The sequence below is a fragment of the Lissotriton vulgaris genome, chromosome 4_1, assembly GCF_964263255.1.
Source record: "Lissotriton vulgaris chromosome 4_1, aLisVul1.2, whole genome shotgun sequence".
Taxonomy (NCBI): domain Eukaryota; kingdom Metazoa; phylum Chordata; class Amphibia; order Caudata; family Salamandridae; genus Lissotriton; species Lissotriton vulgaris.
Window position 1 is genome coordinate 1,906,611,379 of NC_141691.1, and position 24,254 is coordinate 1,906,635,632.

General features: G+C 41.8%; 1 protein-coding gene across 1 annotated transcript in view; it reads left to right on the plus strand.

The window, feature by feature from the left end:
- The window catches only part of TG (thyroglobulin), a 711,260-nt gene that overhangs the window by 259,088 nt on the left and 427,918 nt on the right, over positions 1 to 24,254 (plus strand). Inside the window, exons 28-30 of the mRNA XM_086966244.1 lie at positions 13,442 to 13,561; positions 18,574 to 18,654; positions 18,835 to 18,972. Of these exons, the coding sequence (XP_086822370.1) occupies positions 13,442 to 13,561; positions 18,574 to 18,654; positions 18,835 to 18,972 (339 nt within the window). The remainder of the gene's footprint in view (positions 1 to 13,441; positions 13,562 to 18,573; positions 18,655 to 18,834; positions 18,973 to 24,254) is intronic.

Consider the following 24,254-nt stretch of genomic DNA (forward strand, 5'->3'; position numbering starts at 1 on the left):
GTTTCCCATATTTTGATTGGTCAGGAGAGGTGGTGCGATCATTACCACCTCCTAAAATTCAGCTTTCCCATATTTAATATTCAGGTTTGCATACCCGCCCCCCGGGTTCACGTTCCCATCCATAGAGTACAACAGAAAGTATGAGCGCATAAGACAGTTGCAACAAAGTCTGTTAAATTCAAGGTGATTGTCCACACTGTGTGCTGGGTTCTCAGGCGCATTTTGCTTCAGGAGCCAGCTGGCTGGGTTTAGCTTCTGCGCAGTCGAGTTTCTCCCAGGTCACATGGCAAACCCCAGAGGAGTGTCAAAGATGGCGTAGCTCAAGCACTCCCAGCCCCCAAAAGACGCGGTACATGAAAAGTAAGCGAAAACAAATTAATATCACATCCAGAATGATCACACGGTATACCATGAAAAATCTTATCCAACCCTTACTTTATAATGACTATAGCATTAAAGTTTAGTGCGAAAAGAAAGATAGGCTAAAGCAGCAGCAATAGCAGAGAGCGTGGTGAGAGTCAAGCGGCCATTTTAGCAACAGTGCGCATGTGCACAGAACTCCCTCCAGAATGCGAGTGCGTCACATCACATGGGTATGACCGACGCATGCGCAAACTGAATTTCAGCGAAGCAGCCGTTTTTCTTAGTGCAAGCTTCGTTAATATGAAAAAAGACATACAGGCAAGCATCCGGGGACACCCGCGTGTTTGGGAAAACGTGTAAATGAACGACAACAATGATTTTAGTAATATTATACATTTGGCGAGGTTCTTGCACGGGGCAAGGCGCTTCACGTGCAAATCCTTGCTCCATCACTGTGACCAGAAACAATATGATTCCCCTCCCAGTGAGTTCCTTCATTAGAAGAAGAAGAAGCAGGAAATGCACTGACTCTGTTTTTTTTTGTTGTTGCCAGAATTCATCCTCCATTCTTCACCATTTGCACAAGGGGTGTTCTATGGGATTGCAATCACTGCTTGCCCTCATTCAATCTGGTATTTGCGATCAGCATTCAGCTCATAATCATCTTTGTATTTACTTTCAGTTAAAGTAAGTTTATTGAAAGAGCATGAAATAGAAATACATAATACACTCAAGTGATAAATAATCATATAGATAGGAATTAAGCATTGAAGTAGAATGGTTGGGTAACAATATCATGTTAACCTGGTTGGGATGGTTTAAGAAAGCAAAGAGAGAAAGAAAAAGACAAAGAAAAGGAACGGAGAATTAATTTAGTATAATCAATGAGATATTACATTTGTTTTAAAGAATACAATAATGTTATTAACAGAAATAAAATATTATGTCACTAAAATGAGGAAACTCACAGAGGTTGAGAAACTTCTTGTTGAATAGGGTTTGGAAGAAAGAGCGTTTAGGACTGGCATCTATGAACACTGTAACATGTGACCATAAGTTCAGGTGTTTTATAGCAATATGAGTAGGGTGTACAAAAGCTGTATCCAATCTATGATTATGACATACCACGTACCACCAGGCTTGGAAGGATAGTTTGATAAAATCTTTTTAGTTTTTGGCATTTGCTGAAAGGCAACAACAATAGGTCTACAATATTTATATTAGAAGTACAATTATTCCAAGCAGGAGATAAACTTCCCAAAAATAAGTGAACAATGGAGAAGGGGATTTTGGAACCAAAAATTAAGTTAATTTGAGAGCCAAATGCTTTTCCAGAAATTATACACATGCAAAAAGTAAATGATTTAAATCAGCGGATGAGGAGGAACGTGTCCAGCAGGTATCAGGAATGCCAATTTGTCTTATTTAAGGCAACCGGACATAACAGAAGTCTGTTTTTAAATTAAAAATGAGTGTTTGTGTAGCTGCTCTAGGGGATCTACTGAGTTTAGTCGATATTTTGTTCCACGAAAGAGTCGGCCAGTCCACCTCTAAATCCCTTTCCCAAGTTAATTCGACCTTATTTTTCTGTCTAGCAGTATTTGAGGTATGAAGATGAGTGTAAATAGTAGAAGCACTAGGACAAGTGTGATGCAGAGTGTGTAAACTGTTGACAGAGTAGGGGGCAGGAGGGTTGCAAGATAAAAGTTGAGCATACGCAATGTAAAGAGCCTGTTTCAGAAGAGTATATTTAGACTGAAAAGAGGGAGGTAGGTCAAAAAGCTAACTAGCCTGTGAGAAGGATATGGCTTCATCCTGAAGAAAAAGTTGGTGTACCCAAATTAAGCCCTTCTGTTTCCAAGATTTCCAATACAAGGGTTTGCAGCGAATCTGTACAAACTTAATATGCCATATTGTATAAATGAGAAAAGAGTCTGAATCTGTAGGAGGTATTGATGAACCAGACTCTAAAATTTTGCATAAATATTTAAGGATAGGGGTGGATATAGATTGTGATTTGCGGGTGAAAGATAAATATTCTTGAAATGGAAAAGGAGATAAATAAGAAGGTTCAAGGTCCACCTACAAAGGACAATCCAAAGAAGATTCAGAGAGGCATCTCAAGGATTGGTGGAGTAAAAAAGATTTTTGATAGGTGGGAAAATCAGTTAACGCCACCTTCTAACTTTGGGCATGTTAATTTTAGTAATGTCATGCAAGACCTTTTAATGTTCCATAAAAATGATGATAATACAGAGTTTATCTTTTTAAAGAATTTTAAGGGAGTGGGTACTGGAATATTATAAATTGTATATAATACTATGGGAGTTAGCATCATTTTGAAGGTGTCTAAACGGCCTCACTACGAGAGGTACAAGGGGTACCATTTGGTAGTTACTGTGGAAATTCTCTGTATACACTTGTTCTTACACAGAAAAAGTGTTGCTGGGGTTGAAGGAGTAAAATATAACCCTAAGTATTTTACATGATGAGGATTCCAAGTATGTATGAGGTAGTAAAATCATCCTTGAAAGTATATTTGGTCAAAGGCAGTATTTCGCATTTATCTTTATTCAGTTTGTGGCCGGAAACAGAAGCAAAGAGCTCGACCTTTTGTAAAAAGGCAGGCATAGAGGACTAAGGTTGTGAAAGAAATAATAATACATCATCGGCATATGCCCCCAATTTAATTTGTTTGTTTTGTAACGTCAAATCCAGGTATGTCTTGATTTTGATGGATTCTAGACAAAAAAGGTTCAAAAGCTAAATTAAAAAGGAACGGGGGAAAAAAGGACAACCTCGACGAACACCACTGCCTAGACCAAAATATGAGGATTTATTACCATTTACACATACGGTTGCCCGTGGATTAGAGTAAAGAACCAAAATCAATTATATAATTTTTGGGCCAAAACCGACCCATTTAAGTGTTTGAAAAAGATAAGACCAATCAACTCGGTCAAATGCTTTTTCCGCGTCTAAGGCCACTGCTGGTAGTGAGTAAGGTAAGTGGGAGGATTTGGACAAAATATCAAAATTAGGCGAGTGTAATCTGAGATAAGGTGGACCTTAACAAATCTGGTTTGTTCCGCGCCTAGTAATTGGGGGGATAGTACTCCAAACGAATGGCCAAATACTTCAATGTTTTTTTAATCTATATTGACCAGTGGGATAGTCCTATAGTTTCTGCAGTATTTTAAATCATTCTCCTCATAGGAATATGGCAAAATGGGACATCCAAAAATGAGCCAGAGTATTCACCAGAGTGTAAAAGAAAATTCTAAGAGAGTATGCAGTTTGGGAAGGAGTAATTGTGTGAAATGTGTGAAGAACTCCACGGTAAAACCACCTGGACCCAGAGCTTTGTCTTTTTTTAGTGTTTGTAAAGCAGTAAGGAGTTTCTGTTGTGATATATCAGATTCTAAAGAGGTGAAGTCTATTTGAGTATCAGAAGATTGTTGAGTACCTGAAAGGAACTGAGAAATGTGAATCTCTGAGGGCAGAATTTATGGTGTGTATAATGATTTATAAAAAAGAAATTTGTTTAACATTTCAGAATCTTTCATCTTCAACCTTTATATTTTTTGCTCATCCATAATAGATTCAATATTAAGCTTGTTATGTTTAACTTTCAAATAGTTTGCCAAGATTTTACTAGCTTTGTTCTGGCCACCATAGAACTTTGCACTATAAAGATAGGCATTGTTCGTCATTTTCATATGAAATTGAAATTTTGCATTAATAAGTTCAGATAAACAATCTTTTGATTTCGAAAAATAGTAGGAATGCTCCAAGCTTTTTATCTCGGCTAAAAGGTGTCTTTGGTTAGTTTATGTGAAGTGTTGCATTTTTTGGAAACAAAGCCAATAATAAAATCCCTAGCAGCTGCTTTAAATACAACCCACATTAATGGAGATTGGTAAGTTATCGGCTTGATTAAAGGAAAAATATTCATTAGAGAAGGAGACAAAGGAGGAGTTAAACTTTGGATCTTAGAGGAGTGCATTATTAAAATGCCACCTCTTTGGGACTTTGGGTTTTTGCAAAATACCCAATTGAATAGAGATGGGGGTATGATCAGATATTAGAACGGAGCCAATATCTGCATCTCTTAAAGATTGGAAGACACTGTGTGATTGGGTCTGATGAGCCGGAAAACAGTAGGTGTATTCTCTTGTGGTGGGATTGCAAAGTGTCCAAGCATCAACAAGCTTATATTGTTGAATAGTTTGAACAAATAATTTATGGTCGTTATTTGATGTAAAGGAGACTAGGCAACTGCGATCTATGAAAGGATCTGCAACTTGATTGCAGTCACCTGCTAGGATGAAATTATCATCAATGCATGTGAAATTTATTGAGCAAGAGATGTCCAAAAAGAAGGGTCCCCAGCAGGGAGAATGAAAATATTGAACAAAGAAACTGGAGCATTCCTAATCATCAAATTGGTATACAAACATCTTCCATCAACATCGGAGATCTGAGAAAGAAATCTAACAGAAAGCGATTTACGACAAAGACTTAATACCCCATTTCGTTTGCCAGCACCTGGTGAGAAAAAGACTTTCCCTACCCAACCCCTTTTCAGTTTCAAGGATTCATTTGCTGTGAAATGAGACTCCTGTATAAGAGCTATATCAGCCTACAACTTAGACGAATGTGATAAAATGCGTTGTCTTTTAATGGGGGAATCCAAACCTCTGACGTTACACAAGATAATCTTCATTGAAATGGAAATAACAACGAGAAAGAAAAAAGACAATGTTCTACGCAAATCATCAAGAAGCAAAAGACAAACCTTATATCAGCCCAACCATATAAGAAAATAATAAAACAATATTTAAGAGATTAAAAGAGTGAATACAAATATAAACATGAAACATTGAACTGAGAGTAGAAGAAAAAGTAGAACAGAAGACAAGGAGGGAAATCGGACAAAGAGAAAAAAGAGGAGAGGAAGAGAAAGCTGCGAGCATTAGAAAGGTATAACATACCTAGGAGTACCATTAGAGAGTGAGGGAGATGAAACCACCTGGAACAGATGGCCGGCCCAAACTCAATGGAACGGAGGGCAAGGAGGGACCATGTCACATCACTTAGGACATTTCTAAGGAGACAGGAGAAGAGGGCTTTGGCGGAGAAGGAGGATCCTTTTTCAGGTCTTTTGTAGGAGTCTTCCTTGCAGCAAAAAGGGTAGAGCTCGAAGGTGAAGAGCTTTTAGAAGGAAACACCAATTTTGGAAACTTCTCTGAAGATCCTAGAATTTTTACTGAAGGACTTCGTAAAGCGTGATGCAGGGGAACCCAATTTTTCAGTCTTCTCATATGAAGTAGTGGAAAATAGGATAGTAAATCCCAACTATGTTAAGGAATAGAAATGTGCACCCTCAGGAAAAGAAGCCACAATGGAAACAGTTTCAATAGTGTATCAAAAGTATAAGCTCCTTCTCATGAAAAATGAAAGGAAAGGAATTGCGAGGAAATCCCCTCACTAATTCAAAAGAGAAGCCATCCTTTCAGCAGAATTGAGTGATATAAAAAGCCTCACAACTGAATTTGCAGGAAGAAGTAGAAAAAAAAGAAAGGAACACCGTTTCAAATCCTCTTACATGGCTATGTTATCATAAAAGAATCAAATCAGCCAAAAAAGCGGTCGTAGTTAATAGTGCCCTGATGCAAGTATTGCTCTATAAGAGTGTTGAGCCACAAGGTGAAAAAAAGAACAACAGCTGTAGAGGCTACCCTTCTCTGTAGTACAGTTTCAGCGGAAAACACATAATGGAGTATGCATGGAGACAGGAACCGCTGAATGTTTCCGCTCAGGCAACAGAGGAATGAGGAGACTTCACCCCTAAGATGGCGGCCACGGTCAGTGCATCTTGAAGCAGAAGTTCAAAATGCGGGAAAACAGGTTGTGCGTTTTGAAAAATTGTCCGTAAAAGATATCTGCTGTGACAGCGTAGCTACCCCCGTTAGGAGCGCCTTACCATGTCTCTTGAAATGACTCTATAATGCGGTTGGTCGCACTGCCCCAAGGAGTCTCGCTCAGGCGTCGCCCTCTTCCATGGGCATCATGCCACACCCCTATCCCTGTATTTATGATCCACCTTTACCCACACACAAATGAAACAACAAAATGGGTCCCTATTATGGGCAGTGGCTGTTTTTAACTTTACTTGAGTGGAGGATGGGGGATCATTCAGAATCACTGGTTAGGTGGAAAACCATTGCAAACCCTACACTAGCTAGAACCTGGGGTTGAGGAGGGTTACACCCTTTGTGTGTGATGGTTTTCGAAGTGTTCCCCTGGGAGCGCTGTAGTTGTTTTTGAGTGAGCTCTTAAATTAGGGTCTACTTAAACTGAATGTAAATAAAGGGGGAACCTTACGGGGGCGATGGAAAAATGGGAAAGATGGCAGATCTGGTGAAGAAAGCTGCAGTTTTTACCCTTTGCACCAAGCCTAAAGGTTACAATGTAAGCGTTTGTCCTTCTAGACTGTCAGTCAGTCAAAAAGCTTTTATTATTGGTTAAAAACCATATAAAAGGCATGAATATCACATCATATACAACAATACTATATACAAATAAGTTAATAATTATAAAAATTCATAGGTTCTAAGTACTGTGTACATCAGCAAATACATTAACATGAATGTAGGAATGTAACATTGACAGTCATGTAAAACAATACAGTTGATACATTTTTTACCTGCTTTTCCACAGTAAATTCTGCGCCACGTTTTTTTTCGATCTGCTGGTCTAATCATGTGTATTTCCCAAACTTTTTATTGTGCAAAATGTGGAATTGTTTTATTATTTTTCATGCCATACAGTGTGGCATAGTGTATAGAAACCTGATTCCAGCAGAAAATGTCTTGTAAAGAGATTTTTTCAGCATGAACCAGTGTGCTACCTGCATCTTAATTAACTTCAAGAAAATGTATGAATAAATCTTTTCTAAACCCTAATTTGGTGTGTGTTTTAAGAAATAATTTCCCCTGCATTTATTGCAGTAGACATTACTACTGATTGCATCGATATATCATGTTCTAGGTGCGAGTGTGTCAAGTTTCAATGTTTGACTGCCAAAAAACAAATGCATATTTATCCCAGATATTTTCTCCTACTGTGTTTATTCTGGACAAAATAAGTTCGTTTTTGATCTTTGGTTTGTTTGATTGAGTTATGTTTGATCTTCAAAAAAATGCTTTTCATGGAGGTCATGAGATGGTTCATGTATCACGAGATATTAACACCAAAAGAGCTGCTGCTATTGGTAGGATTCGCGTGGTCAGGTTTGGGACATGTCTTCTTGGTAAGCTTCTGATAACTGGGGCATGTTTTCGTCTTACACACAGGCCATGCTCGCTTACCTGATTGGATTAATGTTAAGACGTGTTAGCGTGCTCCCTCTCTGGCTGGCGATAACGTTTCAGCTCCACTTGAAATTGGCAATACAAATGGGGCGAGAAAAAGTGATCCATCATGAATATTAAATAATATTACTCAAGTTGTATCCGTTGCTAACGAGTAAAAACAAATCCAGAATGAATGTAAATAGCTTTTTAGAATAATGCTGACCCTCATCAGATATCTGCCATGGGATTGTTTCACCCTGGCAGGTGATCCATACAACCTAGGTTGATGTCACCCACGAGCCTTTCTCCTTTCCATAGGGCTAATTCTTAACCACAATCACCACTATTTCGACCTTCCCATCCAAACATTGGCAACCCCCATCTGGCGGTAATGTGCTGTAGCATGGAACCCTGATTTCTGCATGCTAGTGTTTGCATACATTGTCACATTAAATCTATTCGCTTGTCCAATACCCTACTTGAAAGTGTCTTTCTCTATTGATAAGAGTAATAAACACCCGAAGAAGCGTGGAACAGATGATTGATGGTTTACAGGCTCGCCACAACAGTCGAACTTTTACAAGTTTCCTGTATCTGCCTCTGATTTTAATTCCTACTTAGTGTTATGTTAAATAACAAATCCTTTCATAGAGAATTGAGTAGCTGGCTTTTCAAGCAAGGTGAATCGCAGCTGCTTGCTAACGTCATGGCTGTGTTTATTTATTTGTAATGCCCGAGTACAGGTGATTTGGAATCAAAAGCAGCACTTGCAAAATAATTTATATTAATCACGCATTACACTGAGCACACGAGGACAGGACAGACCAAGCCTGGCCCTTCCCATCATAGTCTTGGGGATATTTACCCGAAAAAGAAGTACAGGGACTGCTTATTAAAGGCAATACTTTATAACACTAATTTCCAAACATATTAGCTTAAAGTCATCCATTTTACACCAGTTCAGAATGGGAACCCATCCAATATTTCAGCACTTCGAAATTTGTATTTGACCCCAGGGGCAAAACCTCTCCTCAGAGACCAAAACTTCATGCTCTTGCAACAAAATTCAATGCATTGGATGCACAACAAAACACCATTTGTGAAAAGGGGAAAAGAAAGCAAAAATACTGTGCCAGAGGAAATACAACTAATTTTAACATTTAGTCTCGACATTATGCCAACATTTGTTTTCATGCCAGTTAAAAAACAATTATAATGTCGGTGGAACAAAACATCCTACTATTAAATGTGATGCCTTTTGCCAGACTCCCCATCACCTGCCAAGGTACCTCTAACTCATGAAGGCCACCATTGTTCAATTACCGAACGTTAGAAAGCCAATCAAGCCGGGTGGAGTTATGCTCGTAAAGTGACGCGCAACGCACCAGTACGCCTGGGGTGTCACTCAGGTATGTTAACGAGGCGCTCAGAATGGCAGCCCACAGGGGTGATCATTGTAGTATCCCATGTTATCCCATCCTCGTCGCCAAATTTATGTAGTAATTAGTCCAAGGAAGCAGAAGAAAGTTGGAAGTAGTTTATTCTGAGAAGACAGCTTAACAACCACCTCCAGCGGTGTTATGCTGGAGGTGGTTGTTAAGCTGTCTTCTCAGAATAAACTACTTCCAACTTTCTTCTGCTTCCTTGGACTAATTACTACAATCATTAATGCTCGAATAGGGCAAGGGTGCCCACTGTGCCAGGAGGATACTCTTTTTACTAGAGGGTAGCTCAGTGCACTAAGGCTTTTACACCAGATGCTCCGAGTGGCAAGGGTTACCTACCAGCCTATTCAGCCTATCACCGTTTTTCCTCACAAATTCTACCTCTGAAGCAAAGCAGAAAGGAGAAATTGTGGGAATGCAAATATCATATGGGGACTGGACACATGAAAGCTCAACGACTAAAAGAAAATACTAAAAACATTGCCATGAAATAGAAATAGTTCCTCGTATGTTAGTCCTATAAATTAAAAAGTCCTCTATGACGTGGGTCTCTCAGGTGCTGGTGTCCTGGGAGAGTTGTGCCTTCCTGCAGTGACATGCAGCCCAACCCAGACTTGCTGGCAGCCACTGCTGAGATGCCAAAGATGTGAAGAGATATAAAAGAAACATTTCAGAGTTTAGTCTACTCCGTGCTATTGCCAGCAATCCGTTTTCTGAATTTAAAACGTAAGCATGTTCAGTATTTAAAAATCATGTAGGCAGAATAGTTGAAAGTGTAAGGAAAGCATGTGGGATCCGATCAGCATGCTTCATGTGCACTGCTCTGGGAAACTTGTCCCCATCATATGCATTTTGAAGATTGTACTACAAGATATCGAGGCTAGGAATATCGAGATACACTAATATCATTTCAAAAGACAAGATATTGAAAGTAAGTGCATATAGGGATGCATAGATTTGCTCCTCTTAACTCCACATCTGTGCACTGTGAAGATGCAGACATACCATCAAGAGACATACATGGAGAGTCAGGTATAGAAGATCTATACTTACATTCGATATTGAGCTCATGGTATTCGGTGCCAGGGATTCCTGCCTCGAGATTCCAGGGCACAGGCATTTTGAGCCAATAGGTACCACCCGAATATGGACTCTGATAGGTTAAACAATACAACTGATTGTTCTTTGACCTGTTTTTGCATTAGGCAAGCTGGATCGGTGTCTGTTTTACAAAATCATGTTGTCTTCATTTTACACTGTGGACAACACGTGTGTTTTTGCAGCTGCGCGTCTATCTGGAGTTTCATGTTTGATTGCCAAATAAGTCATGCAGTCTTTCCCTCGGCACTCACTTATCTTGTGTCTGATCTTGTCAAAATGTTTTTCCTGAGTTTTGTTTTACTTCGACAAATTCCCTTTCAATAATCATTGAGTTTTCCGATATTTCCTGTTGTGTGAGACATTTACACCAAGAGCTCAATTACCCCCAGAGGGATCGGAGTCTTTGTCCCCGGGGCTTGCGGTCTTGATAACTCCAGGTGGTAGCTTCTGAGATCTGGTGCTGGCTGCAGGCCTCTCGTCATCCTCGCATACTTTGCTTTCATTTTGAAAGGCGGGCCAGTGTTTAACCTTGGGCGTTGGGCTACAGAGGTTCTGCTGGTCTTAGGAGCTGGGTGACTGGCAATACTGATGGTCGACAATAAGATACACTTAATGCATTTTAAATAATGTTATTGAATAGTATGTATGAATAGCTATGCTCAAAATATTTACATTTACTACTTATTGAATAATGAACAAAAGAGCTGATCATTACGATTTGGTGGTAGTATTCCTCAAGTAGCGCAGAGCAGCACTGAGCACTTTTATGCCCTGTCATACCATAGCAATGACAGTGAAGCCAGCCAATAAGCAGCCACGATTTCACTAGTCTAAATGTGATCCTGTTCTCTGGAGTCCAGCTAATCTTCCTTACACCTGGGGTGTAAAAGCGCCCCAAATTACTCATCGGTTGCTGGGTTCAGGACTCAAAGGAGTGGAGAAGTGTGGCTCAATGGCGACAGACCCTGATGCAGAAATCTGGCCCGGGACCACGGTTCAATTCCCACCTCGGCGGGTCTTGGGCTCAATTTCCTCGGACCTGTTAATTCTCACCTTGGTGCCTATTCTAATCATGAGTCCCACTCTGTGACTCTGGGCAATAGCTTGCTTAATCTCTACAACGGCCCCAACATCGCATTTTTTTATGCATATGTTACCCAACACGTGTTCCAAATGCGTGTGACTGGTGGAATTATGTCCCGGCTTCACTGTGCCCTGTAATTCCCGTAAAACCTCCCAACTTGTTATTCACTTCCGAAAAACGAGAGTTTGGCCCTTTGTGGGGGTGCATATTAATGGCTAATGTTACAGAAGCTGCTAATGGTATCACCATTAATAAAACAAAAAGAGGGCTAGCGTAATAGTCGGCTATTAAATATACCTCTTTCTGGTGTTCTTTGTTCATTTTTTGGGGGACTACCCAGAGAAATGCCCTGGGCAGCAGCAGTGATGCTTTTAGTGCCACCTGTACCTGTACTCTCTGTGGTAAAGTGACCAAGTGGCATTTCTTATTCTGTGATGAGTAGTATTTTTTACAGCTGAAATATCTCATTAATGTTGCAATAGTGTCTTTATTATTTAATGCATTTGTAAATAACACATAAGAATTGAAATTACTGACCATTGAGTAGTCTTGGAGAGGGCAGTAAAGAATGCAAATGCTCAAGGACCCAAACAGAGCTTGAAAGACTAAAAATCTGTGCTGTTGGGAAGTTATTACATTTCCTGGTTTCTGTTGTGGCTTTACAAAGCAGCATATAGCGCCCTGAGGCTACTTTTGAGATGCATAAGAATGGGATTGTGTGACCCATGAAGAGAGCCAGTGGTAACAGGATTGATTCATGTCATTGTGGCTGAGAGTCCACCACTGCTTTCCTACTTCATCGCAAGTTATATGAGCTCCTGAACACAGTCAATGATGGCCGCTGCATTCCCGAAGGCAGTCGGGTGCAGGTGATCATTCGGTAAGGAGTGGTGGAAGCCTTCTAAGTGCCTAGGTTGAAGTGTGTTCTTAGTTTAATAGTTGTGATCGGAAGCGACAATGAGATTTCCGGATCAGATGAATGGCTAAGATGTTTCACAATGTCAGAGGGTTCCTGAGGCCATGGGAAAGGAAATGTTGCCTCAGAAGGGCCATTATGGCCTCATTTTGGGTGTTGTCCAGATGCAGATAGCGCTCAATCACATAAGCATGAATTTAATTGATAGAAGTTTAAGTTTGTTTCGGATACCGTAGACAATTTTTATAATCAGATGTTAAGCTGGTCTTATTTAATATGTTTATGGAAAATAAACATTCGACTTTTATGGCCTTTTTGAACCCTCAGTACCCTACCCACCCCAAACCCTAAAAATGCCCTTATCCACCCTAAACCCAACCCTAAGGCCCAAAAATACCCTTACCACCCCATACCTCTTCCCAACCCTAAACTCTAAAAGCATCCTAACCACCCTATACTCCTACCCACCCCTAAACCCTAAAATGCCCTTACCATCCTATACACATACCCACCCCTAAATCCTAAAAATGACCTTTCCACCTTATACCCCTGTCCCCCCTAAACATACTCTTACCTCTGTATGCTCCTACCTGTCCCCTAAATTCTTAAAAACCTTTTTCTACCCTATAACCTTACCCACCCCTTAATCCTAATTTATATATAGATATATTTATACACACACATATATACATGTATACACCTATTCCTACCTTTAAAATACTTTCAGTGCATGGTCGGTAAAGGTATAGGTGTGGTAAAGGTATATGCGTGGTTGCGTCATTGCGTTGTAAAAGCAATGTGTGGAAAATGAAGCAAGATAAAGGCATTGCATGGTAATGCCTGCATTATAAAGTCTATGTCCTCTGCTGGCTTACTACTGACTTCTAGGAGTAAACCAACAATAAGCTAGGGTCCTGTGATTAAGTAGTAAGCCAGGAGTGCTACAAGAGTAAATCACAAATACAGCAAAATATTTGTGAATCCAGCTGAAGTTCTGTAGGCTCAATATATCGGTGTACGATACCAATTCAAGACTATTTATGAGTGTTGTGCAAGTTTCTGATATCTGAAAATCAGAAGCTCGTAAATGATGGAGAGGACTTGCAAGTGATGAAAGTAAGTAATTGTACCATGACTGACAGCTTATGTGCTAAAAATTCATTTTGTTCTGCAGCCTACTCGTTGTTGTCACAAAGCATTAAGTCGGTGGAGTACAGCACAACGCTCAGCGCTGAGACCAAAGAGGAGATCCAGAGGTCCTTCACCAGTTTTCAGTCAGTCTACCTGTGGAGGGGTGAGTTTTCCATGAGGTGTTACATGCTTTAAGTAAGGGAGTGCTTTGATTTACTAACATTAAAAGACACGCAAGTCTGTCTCGCCTCTCGCTACTTATGGTCAGATCGCTCCCTACGTAGTCCTGGTCTTTTGTGCTCCATTCATTCTTATCAGGAGCTTTAGTGTAACTGGTTAGTTGAAGACAACCAAGACTACGACACCGAGAACGCATTAGGTTGTCGAAGGAACTTCCAGAACTTCAGCCCATTGACAACACCCTGAGTAAAATCCTATGTACTAGTTTAATAAACATTATCTGTTTCCCAAACTGAAATACTGAGAAATTTGGAGATTTCCTATTATGCACACCTCAACCTCAAAGTAGCAGAGACATTGTTAGGTCTGGCTAACCTATTGTTATCAATTTATTAACTGACACATACCGTGGGCATTCAGAGAAGGGCCCTATCACCGCATTTTATTTGATGTTTTATTTAATATCCTGCCTCCGATGTGTGTGTGCTTTGAAATGCAGCAGGGACTATTTTACATCCCAAAGGGACATCAAAACATGGCACATTTAATTATTTATCTTATAGATGCATATTTTTTTTAACAGAAAGCAATATATATATATATATATATATATTTTTTTTTTATGCTGCTGTTTTTTATGTTTTAGTCAGGACTGAAGATGCCAACCAAACCTAATGGCATTCCCAAAGCTTTTTTGTAGTAGAAGTGTTATGAAATGACATGTTGTGCACAGTTTGGTGTGTGAGGTCCCACTGAAACAAGGTTACAGAAACCAGGGTGCGATAGGAGGTGGTGACAGTGGTCAGCATGTAATTGGGCCTGTATTGGACAGCACACTGCACAATAGATATGTACATATTTACAGTGTACATTCACATGTTTACAAGTGGAGTTACTCGTAAGCGCATTGTAATTAGGTGGCTTAATGCAAGATGACTGTTGAATTCATATTAAATGCACAGTATTATACATTATTTGTATACTTCCTGCCCTAATGTACATTAATGGTATATTCCTGGAAGATTGCGTTGAACAATGTATTTATTGTATAACAAATTCAATCAGATTGATAACCCCAAGTAGGACTTAAACATTACTTATGTGTCTATTCTAGGGGTGCCCACAGCACTAATATGCCAATCCCTTCTTGTACAATACGCAATGGTGATCCTTCAAAGCACTGTCTCACACAGATCTTGCTGACATACTCTACTCCCTCAAAGCCACTTTCGGTGTTGATAATGTCTTACCTCTTTCTTTCTTTCTTTCTTTCTTTCTTTCTTTCTTTCTTTCTTTCTTTCTTTCTTTCTTTCTTTCTTTCTTTCTTTCTTTCTTTCTTTCTTTCTTTCTTTCTTTCTTTCTTTCTTTCCCACCTACCCTCTTCTTTCTTTATTTCCCTTCTTCTTTCTTTATTTCTTTCTTTCTTTCTCTTCTTATTTCTTTCTTTCTCTTCTTCTTTCTTTCTTTCTCTTCTTCTTTCTTTCTTTCTCTTCTTCTTTCTTTCTTACTCTTCTCTTTCATAAAAAGCTCTCTCACCCCTACTTACCAGTGCCAATGCTCCCTCACTCAAGGCATCTTTCTAGAAGCTCACAAGACAGAGCAGGCAGACCTATTCCTCCCACTTCTGAAGAAACTTACATCAAATTCATACTCACCTACCTTTCATCAGTAAGGTAATTGAAAAAGCAATCTGTGCACTTCAAGATCACTTCAATAATATCTATTTCCTACATAACTACCAATCTAACTTTTTAGAACACTCTGCAGCATGGAGATGGCTACCTTACACCTCATAGATGATACCCTCTGGCAACACATGAAGATGACCACTGACTCCTTATATTGCTGAAACTCTTACCTCCCTTTGACATAGTGAACCATCCAACCCTCATCCACACCCTGGAGTCTCGAATGGGATTCAGTGGAAATGTCTTTTATTCATTCTTCTCTTGCCATTCCAGTCAACACCATTTTGTTTGCATAGGCACCTCCAGATTCCAAAAGATCCCTATTCTTCATGGAGTCGCGGAGGGTTCAATACGGTCTCTTGTTTTATTGAACCTCTATATGGATCCCCCTTGGGGCCGTACTCACTGATAACAGCATCAAGATTCACTAATATATGGTCAATACACAACTCTACTTGAAAGTTTCATCTGCTTCACACAAACAATTCCTCAAACACTCTTTGCGCCTCATCCCGTCCTTCCCATCCAGCGCTCGCCTGAAGCTCTAGCCAACCAGGACAGAATTTGTGTTATTTACCAAGATCAACAAGCACGAAATACTACAAAACTGTCTCAATGATTTGAAATTTGACGTCTTCGAATCCCAGCTTCACTAAATGTGAAGGCTTTTTGCTACACCTTGGACACCACCTCACCTTCAAGGAAAACATTGCCAAAAATTACAGAGTAGTACCAGCTCTCCTTTTTAAAGAAACAGAAACTGTGTCTTCCAGAAACCAATTTCAGAACTACTGTTAAAACCGATGTGCTCTCACATCTGTAAAGGGTAATGCACTACTCCACAGTCTCCAACGCTCCACGCAGACATCCTTAAAGGCATTCTACACGCACCAGAATGTCTCATTGAGGGCAGAAAGAAACATGGCCACAACACCCTCATACTTATGGAACTCCTTGGGATACTCTTGATGGCGGCCACCATCTTCAAAACCATCATTTGCAAAGCCAGAATCATCGCTTATCTTGCAAACAAGCTCACCATCTCTGGTGGATCACTGCACACCCACAACCAGGACACCATCGGACTTGAGACTAAGATGAGTAAAAAAGAACAAACCAAGGCAGCATGTCCTTTCTATCTATGCCCCCAGTGTCTGGGACAGCAGCTGCATAACCAACAGGACCGGCCCAAAGCTGATCCACTTTGAGAAAGAGTTGAAGTCACACCTCTTTACAGAACACTGCATGACAATGCAGTAACAATTCAATAACCAGCTACCTCTAATATCACTTATTTATTGTATGCTTGCCTTTGACCCTGTACAGCTCTCCGCTGCTCATTTGGCTAGGTTTGCATATGAATACCACATAAATATATACACTAATCATCATCATTAAACCATCCTAATTAAAGCCACATACTTCATAAATACATAATATTAAATGAAATCTGCTTCACAGGAATTTTTTTGATTAGGTTTGTGGCAAACATGATTCAGCATAGCAAAATACAAGACCGCATCCCTAAAATTTAAGTTTGAGACTAAGACAGTCCTGCATGCGACTAAGGTTATTTTTTGACCACATGTCGTTAGAGACAACAATTCTGTAATTTTATTTCACAAACCCCTGCATTCTGAGAGTTGGAGTCCTGTCTCATCTCTAGTAAACTTATTAGACTATGGTTGAAATTCCAATAATTTCTTTAAAGAAAAAACATAAAACTGGATTTGATGGTTGATATTTCCTTGATTGCTCATGTGCATTATCAGATCTTTTGAATCCAATTATAAATGTCTCATCTCCGCCTCATGTACAATGGTATTTTGAGAATCACAAAGCCTGAGATTTGCTAAATTACAGGGATTGCCAAGGCAAAAAAACTTTTTTACTAGTTCAAAATTTTGTTTACAGATTGGAAAGGCTTTCCAACTCTTAAAAGGAGTTTTGAGACCCTGAACAAATAGTAATTAGGAAAGGGCGGGAAAGAGACATTCCCCTCCTATCTGCACTTCCCCTAGAAATGTGTTAAACATTTGTGTCCACAATTGTAGTCATAAGCCATTGACCAGATATGAACACCACAAAGGGGGTGGTATCGGACTTGCAAACGGGAAGAAGTTCTCATGAGGCACAGCCCCACTGGGAATTGTGATGGCGCCCTCGGAGGACCATTGCCTGGTTTCCTTGCTTGTCTTCCCAAATGGGAATTATTTATTTTAATTGGCACTGCCTGCCCTTAAAAAATAATTGTGCATGCATTCCCAAAGGGGAAGGCGTCCCCTGGTGACCCCTTCCCGCTTGCAAGTGCTTTACCACCCTTGTGAGAAGGGTGGTAAACTGCGAGTGTTTTGTAACCGCAATTGCTTTGCTAAACATTCTGACATGGGTGTTGGAGTTGCTATTAGGGGGGACCCCTTGGCATGCCTCTTCCTAACAGCGAGTCGCAAACCCTATTTTGCGAGGTGCTAATTGATTAGAGACTCGAAAAATAGGGTTGGTACATTGGCCTGACATTTTTTGCGGTCTCAATGGGGCTAATCCCCTTTGCGACCGTAAAATTTGGTTGTACATCTTGCCCTAGGTTTATCTGCAAGGACCACGCAAATTCAAATAGACAACATTGCACTGAGCTGAGGGGCTTTCCATCACTGAATGGTGTGCTGGTTTGCACCAGTTCTTGTTGATACTGCTAATGCAGTTTAGATGCAGCAAAATCTTAAACAAAAAGAAATGTATTTATGTAGCTTAGACGCACTGGATTGATGGCTTGGCAATTTTACAGTGACGATATATGTCCCAAAAAAACATAAATGACAGCAGTGGCTGATCAGTGTAAAAACGAGATCTGAATCAGATTTAAATTACAATTTGCAGTGAGCCATCACAAATGCGGGTTGAAAAAATGCCCATTCGCCATTGCAAAATTGTGTAGGCAGAGCAGTAATGTATCTATTACTGCCAGAAGAATCCCCCATAAATTTCAGAAAAATGGCAGTGCATTGGTGGGAGAATACCCTATAGTTAGCAAAATCTGCATTCGGATCTGCTTAAGCTGGGCCTTAATGTGCACCTTTTTGCCCCGTCAGCCATGACACTGAAGGATATCTCTGAATTATGCACAAAAGCCTTTCATAACAGATATAGCAGTAGCTGGACTTCCGGTCTCCCTGTGACCTGACAACCAAGGTATCCTTTTTGCTGTGAAACAATGCTCATGCGTGTCTCCTGAAACTGTTCTTTACTGCACCTAAAGTGGTATTTTTTCTTTGCTAATCATGATTTGGTGTCTTTTTTTTATCTCCAGACTCAAACGTCGCGAGCCGCCCCACACCTTCCCAGTGCGGAATCCTTGCTGTCCAATCACAGAATGACACCTCATTGCCAGGTACACCCTTTAGCATTTATTTTGTTTCTGTGCACAATCCCCTGCGCATGTGTCCCCGGCATCTTTATTTGGACGATTTATAAGGCGGCCTTCAAGTTCAGATTAGTAAAGAAACACATAACAAAATGTTTAATATCATTGTTGAATTTCGTTTAAACATCTTTCATTTTTTTGTGTCAGATTCTGCAATGGAGCTCTTCGACTTGGTAGAGAATAGTGTAATTCTGGTGGAACCAAAGCGCTCCTTGCCCCAGCAGCAGTACCGGCTCTTCAAGCACGCATACTCCGCGAAACAGGCAGGCCTTTGGTGCCTCACACGTAAGCACTCTTAAAATACTCCTTTCACTGCTCTAATTTGATTTATCAAGACAATTCCACAATAAAGTTTTAGCTAACGGTGCATTCATACATCTGACCACCTCTGCAAACTAAATACACAATTCAGGATATGTGGGGAGGAGAAGGAAACAATGGCCGAATCATTATCATGTAATACTAAACACGGCCCCTATGTGGCAGGCGAGGTTTGGAGTTTCAGGTCTGACTGGAGCGGCCTGGAACCTCACACTTAAATGTAAATGCCACAGAGGGGAAACAAAGGCACACAGCTTCTTATCCCTTCACAGGTACTTAAGAGAGGCATGCTTTTGTTCAGTCCCTTTATATAAGAGATGCATGCACTGTAAGAATGTCAGGTGTGTTGGTTTGTACGAGTATTTACATAAATAACAATTTCAATAGCACTATTTTATTACTTTTATAGCACTATGCAACCCAGTGCAGGGTGTCAGAGCTCTTTACGTAACGTACGCATTATACATTGACAATAAATCATATATATGTGTAAATCAATGTACAAGATGAGTTACAAGAGACAGTGAGGGTTACAAGATGTAGGAGTCAAATGTCCTTCATACCTCACTGTGGTCTATTAGAAGGGTTACAATTTATGAACTACAGGTAACAAAAGGATCTCTGTGTTAAAAGCATTAACCCACTTTAGTAGCTATATAAAATAAAAATCTATCATCTGTGTGTTAGATGTGCTTTGCGGGGGACACATTTACCTTCTCTACTACTTTGATTCATATCTGCCTCGACAACAACGCGGACCTCCTTGACAACAACACGCACAACAGCAAAGACATCCTACCATCTCAAGACCTGTGTGACTCCCTTGCCACCTTCTTTCATCGCAAGATCACAGACATACACAACAGCTTCAAAAACCTGGCCGCCTCAACAGCCACCGACACCTCAGACCCCACGGCCACCACCCACATCGATCCCCTGCTCACCTGGACCAACATAAACGACGATAACACCATCAAAATCATGAACACCATCCACCCCAGCTCTCCATCAGACCCATGCCCACACCACATCTTCAACAAAGCTAGCGCCACCATTGCACCCCATCTCAGCAAGGCAATCAACATCTCCTTCGAGACTGCGACCTTCCAGGAGAGCTGGAAGCATGCCGAGATCAACGCCTTACTCAAGAAACCCAAGACGGATCCGAAGAACCTAAAGAACAAGACCGAGGTCCTCATCCTCGGCTCCACCCACTCAGCCTGGGACGACTCCTGGTGGCCAACCGCACTGGGAGCAGCGCCGACACCCACCGACCACGCACGCAACCTGGGGTTGATCCTCAACTCAACACTCTCCATGACCAAGCAAGTCAACACGTCTCATCCTCCTTCAACACCCTTCGCATGCTCTGCAAGATCTACAGGTGGATCCCCACCGAAACAAGAAGACCGGTCACCCAGGCCCTCGTCAGCAGCAGGCTGGACTATGGAAACGCCCTCTACGCAGGAGCCTCGGCCAAACTCCTGAAACGACTACAACGCATACAGAGCACCTCTGCACGCCTGATCGTCGACATCCCTCGCCACAGCCACATCACACCCCACCTGAGAGTCCTGCATTGGCTTCCTGTCAACAAGAGGATCACCTTCAAGCTCCTCACCCACGCACACAAGGCACTCCACAACACCGGACCGGCATACCTCAACTAACGACTCACCTTCCACACCCCGAACCGCCAGCCCCGCTCCGCTCTGCCGACCTCGCCTTCGCCCCGCATCCGAAGTGTGACCACCGGCGGCAGATCGCTCTCCCACCTCGCCGCCAAGACCTGAAACACCCTCCCCATCCTCCTACGGCAGACCCAGTACCTTCTAAACATCAGGAGGCTACTCAAGACCTGGCTATTCAAGCAGTAGCAGCAACCCCGCCCCCCCCCCACCAGCGCCTTAAGACCCTCACGGGTGAGTAGTGCGCTTTACAAATGTTCTGATTGATTGATTGATCTGTGACTTAACAAAACACACATCTCTCCAGCAAGTGCATTAACCACCTGAGTTATCTCACTATTATTACTATATCCTGAGAATTACTCGGCACGTTCACAGCAGATGCCTTAACCCAACCAAATATTTTAAAATGTAGATTTTGCAACCAATTAAGCATAATTAATCTACTGACATACTTCTCCTTGTTGCCAATTTCTTTATGGCAGGGTTAAAAAAAATAATTTATAAGTTGAGGCCCAGATTTTGCACAACACCAACGCAAAATCTCATATGTTAAATCTCATAATGCGCTTAAATGTACTCATTATATACCTGATAAACATATGCGTGCGGTATTAATATCTGATGTCACTTCCAGTAAGGTCATTTCCTGTGATGTCTGATGCAATGTCATGCGTCGTGACATCATGCGCTGTGATGGCACGCATTATGAATTCACTTGCTTACTGCCTAACCTGGTTAGTCCCCCCACTTCTTTTTTTAGGACTTGTGCTCTAGGATTGACTGACACTGGGACACAGATACAGTAACAGACCCGTATTTACAGACAGTGGGATTTAGAGAGATAGACACTGGGGCATAAAGGCTTGGGCAGACTGCCACTACGTGCAGCTTAGCATCGCTCCAGACCAGGCTTCTCTCCCACACATGGGACCGGCTCCTAACAGGATGTGTGAGGGCCCAACTGCAACAACACACTGATGCCTAGCGTTGCCCTGCGGGCAGGCAGAAAAACAGAACGCAGATTGCCAGCCAATGTGGGTCACGCCCCCCTTCCTGCTGGCAAAATCAATCTGGAGAGCACCCTCAGGACTCAGGGCCTCTCTCTCTTTGACACAAGTGACTGCTGTGACCAAGACGGCGCAACAGCACTGGGGGAGGCCGGGCCCCAACAACATCATGAACAGTTATTTAGTGCGGATAAACCTATGTCGTCATGAGCACCCACTGACTCAGACTGCAGGCAGCAGCAGCTGCCTGGTCGCGCGCTCATTGGAAATATAATTAACACACACTGACAGATACTCGGTGGGTGGCAAGTGGTAACTACTTACTAACTGTTTTGGAGGATCTTCAGCATGACTGACTGTCGTCAGGGACTCTCTGCAACAGGCTGTCAGTCTTAGGCATGCCTGGACCCCCCCTTCCTGCGGCAATCATGTTAGTTTGCCGCTGGCGCCAGCATTAGTCCAGTCTTTGGCCTGTCCCTGTGAGTCCTGTCTGTCCTGGCGGCTGCTGTAACTGGTCTGTGAGTGTGAAAGTTGGTCAGTTATGACTCCGACGACATCCACCACTGCACTCTCGCTCAGCTGGGCTCGGCAATATTGAATTTGCTGGGAGGTGGCCATAAGATAAGCCTAGCGTGTCCGGGCCAGTCTGAGCAGTAGAGCCAGCAGCAGACAGCAGTGCTGTGAGTGGAGCACCATGATGATTGCAGCCTGCGACACCCGCAAACCAGTGAGCCACTTGCCTGGCTTTCTCACACTCTCCGCCGCATTCTGGCGGCAGGGGTCAGAACATGACGTCCCCCACGATGCCCTGGCCACACTTAATGTATCAAATAACCTGACAGGGACCCAGCTATATCAAGAGCTTTTGGGCACTACTCGGCTGTGATGTCAGACTGTCTGACCCAGAGCTCTACGGCGCAGCTGGAATCACGATGAAGATACATTGTAGCACTATGAGCCTGCCAGCACCTTAGCGATCAGCTGGCAGTCCTGCTAAGTTCCACAGGAGTGCCTCAAGCCTGCGGGAGCAGCCACACACTCAGGTTGCAGCGCTTCAGTGACAGCTGAGACAGTATACAACTGTTACAACGAAGTTATTACCACGCACTACCATTACAACGCAGGCATTACCACGCATACCATTACAACTCATTGCACTGGGGGGCGCTCTAGGATAGAGAATAAGTATAATTTTATATCCAACACCTTCCCTGGTGTCCACGGGGACTGGAGTTGGAATAAAAAATTATAATTACCACTATCCAGCACTTCTAAGCGCTATGCGTTGTAACGGTATTCGTTGTAAATACCGCGTTGTAATGGCATGCGTGGTAAAAGTATGCGTTGTAACGTCATACATCCAGCTGAGACATATGCAGATATGAGTGACAATGCATTTCAGTGCAGTGATGCGGAGCACCACACTGAAATGCGTTAGTTCACCACCTGATGCACGGGTCTTGGCAGGACTGTCCTTGTCTCCAAGTTGGAGTGTGCACAGTACAGCGGCCTACGGGCCATTCACAGCCGTCAGAAGCTCCCATTCAAACTTCCCTGATGTCCACCTCACACAGTGCTGTAATGCCTGCCAGACATTTCACCCCCTGCAACAGAGGGAAGCGGGGGTGCACTGAGGATCAAGTATAGAGTTTCTCATTGCGCAAATGGTTGTAATTTGCGACATTTATATGTTTCCCTCATCTTCATTGCTTAATTTTGCTTGTGAGAAAGTGTCACTCATACTCGTTGAAATGTCACTTATGATCAGCCGCGGTCCGTGCAGGTAACAGCGGTGGGGCCGGGTGAGGGGGGATTTCTGGGGACGATGCCGTGGGGAACTTATTTATTTGTTTAATTTTCCCTTGGCATCGTCTCCCGAAATCCCCCCCTCACCCAGCGCCACCACCCCACTGCTGTTACCTGCACGGACCGCGGCTGCTTATAATAACAGTGAAATTATGAAAATGTCACATGGGAATCTGAAACCTTGCAGCTATGCATATGGAAATCATGAAGGAAAGCAAACATAAGACACTCATAGCGTTTTTGAATGCTAATTTCCGTAACACACCATGCTAAATGATACTTAGCCTCTTGTGTATCATGCAGTCCTATCCTTGCCTTACTGTGTTTCCTGGGAGAGCTCTTGCAAGAATCCAATTAGACTCTCAAATATGAGCCCTTAGATATTCTTTTCCCACTCATTTTTCAAGGAGTACCAGATGGTTATGTAAAATATTCACATGAATCCAAACCACACAAGTGTGGTACCTGTACATCATTGTCAGAATATTACCTGAAGTACATATTGTGTCCTAAATATAATGTACAAAAAATATTAGAGTTAAAAATAGAAAATCTTCACAATATTGAACTATGTTTATGTAGAAGATTTTAAGGAAGCAACATTTATGTCATTTGATATATTTGTTCACAATATTCTGATATACAATCACAAAACAGCTCACTAAAAAGAGCACGAAAGCAATGTCTGCTATTAACATTATTGGGCACAGGCACAAAATGTTTAACGAGTTGTACTTCCTGG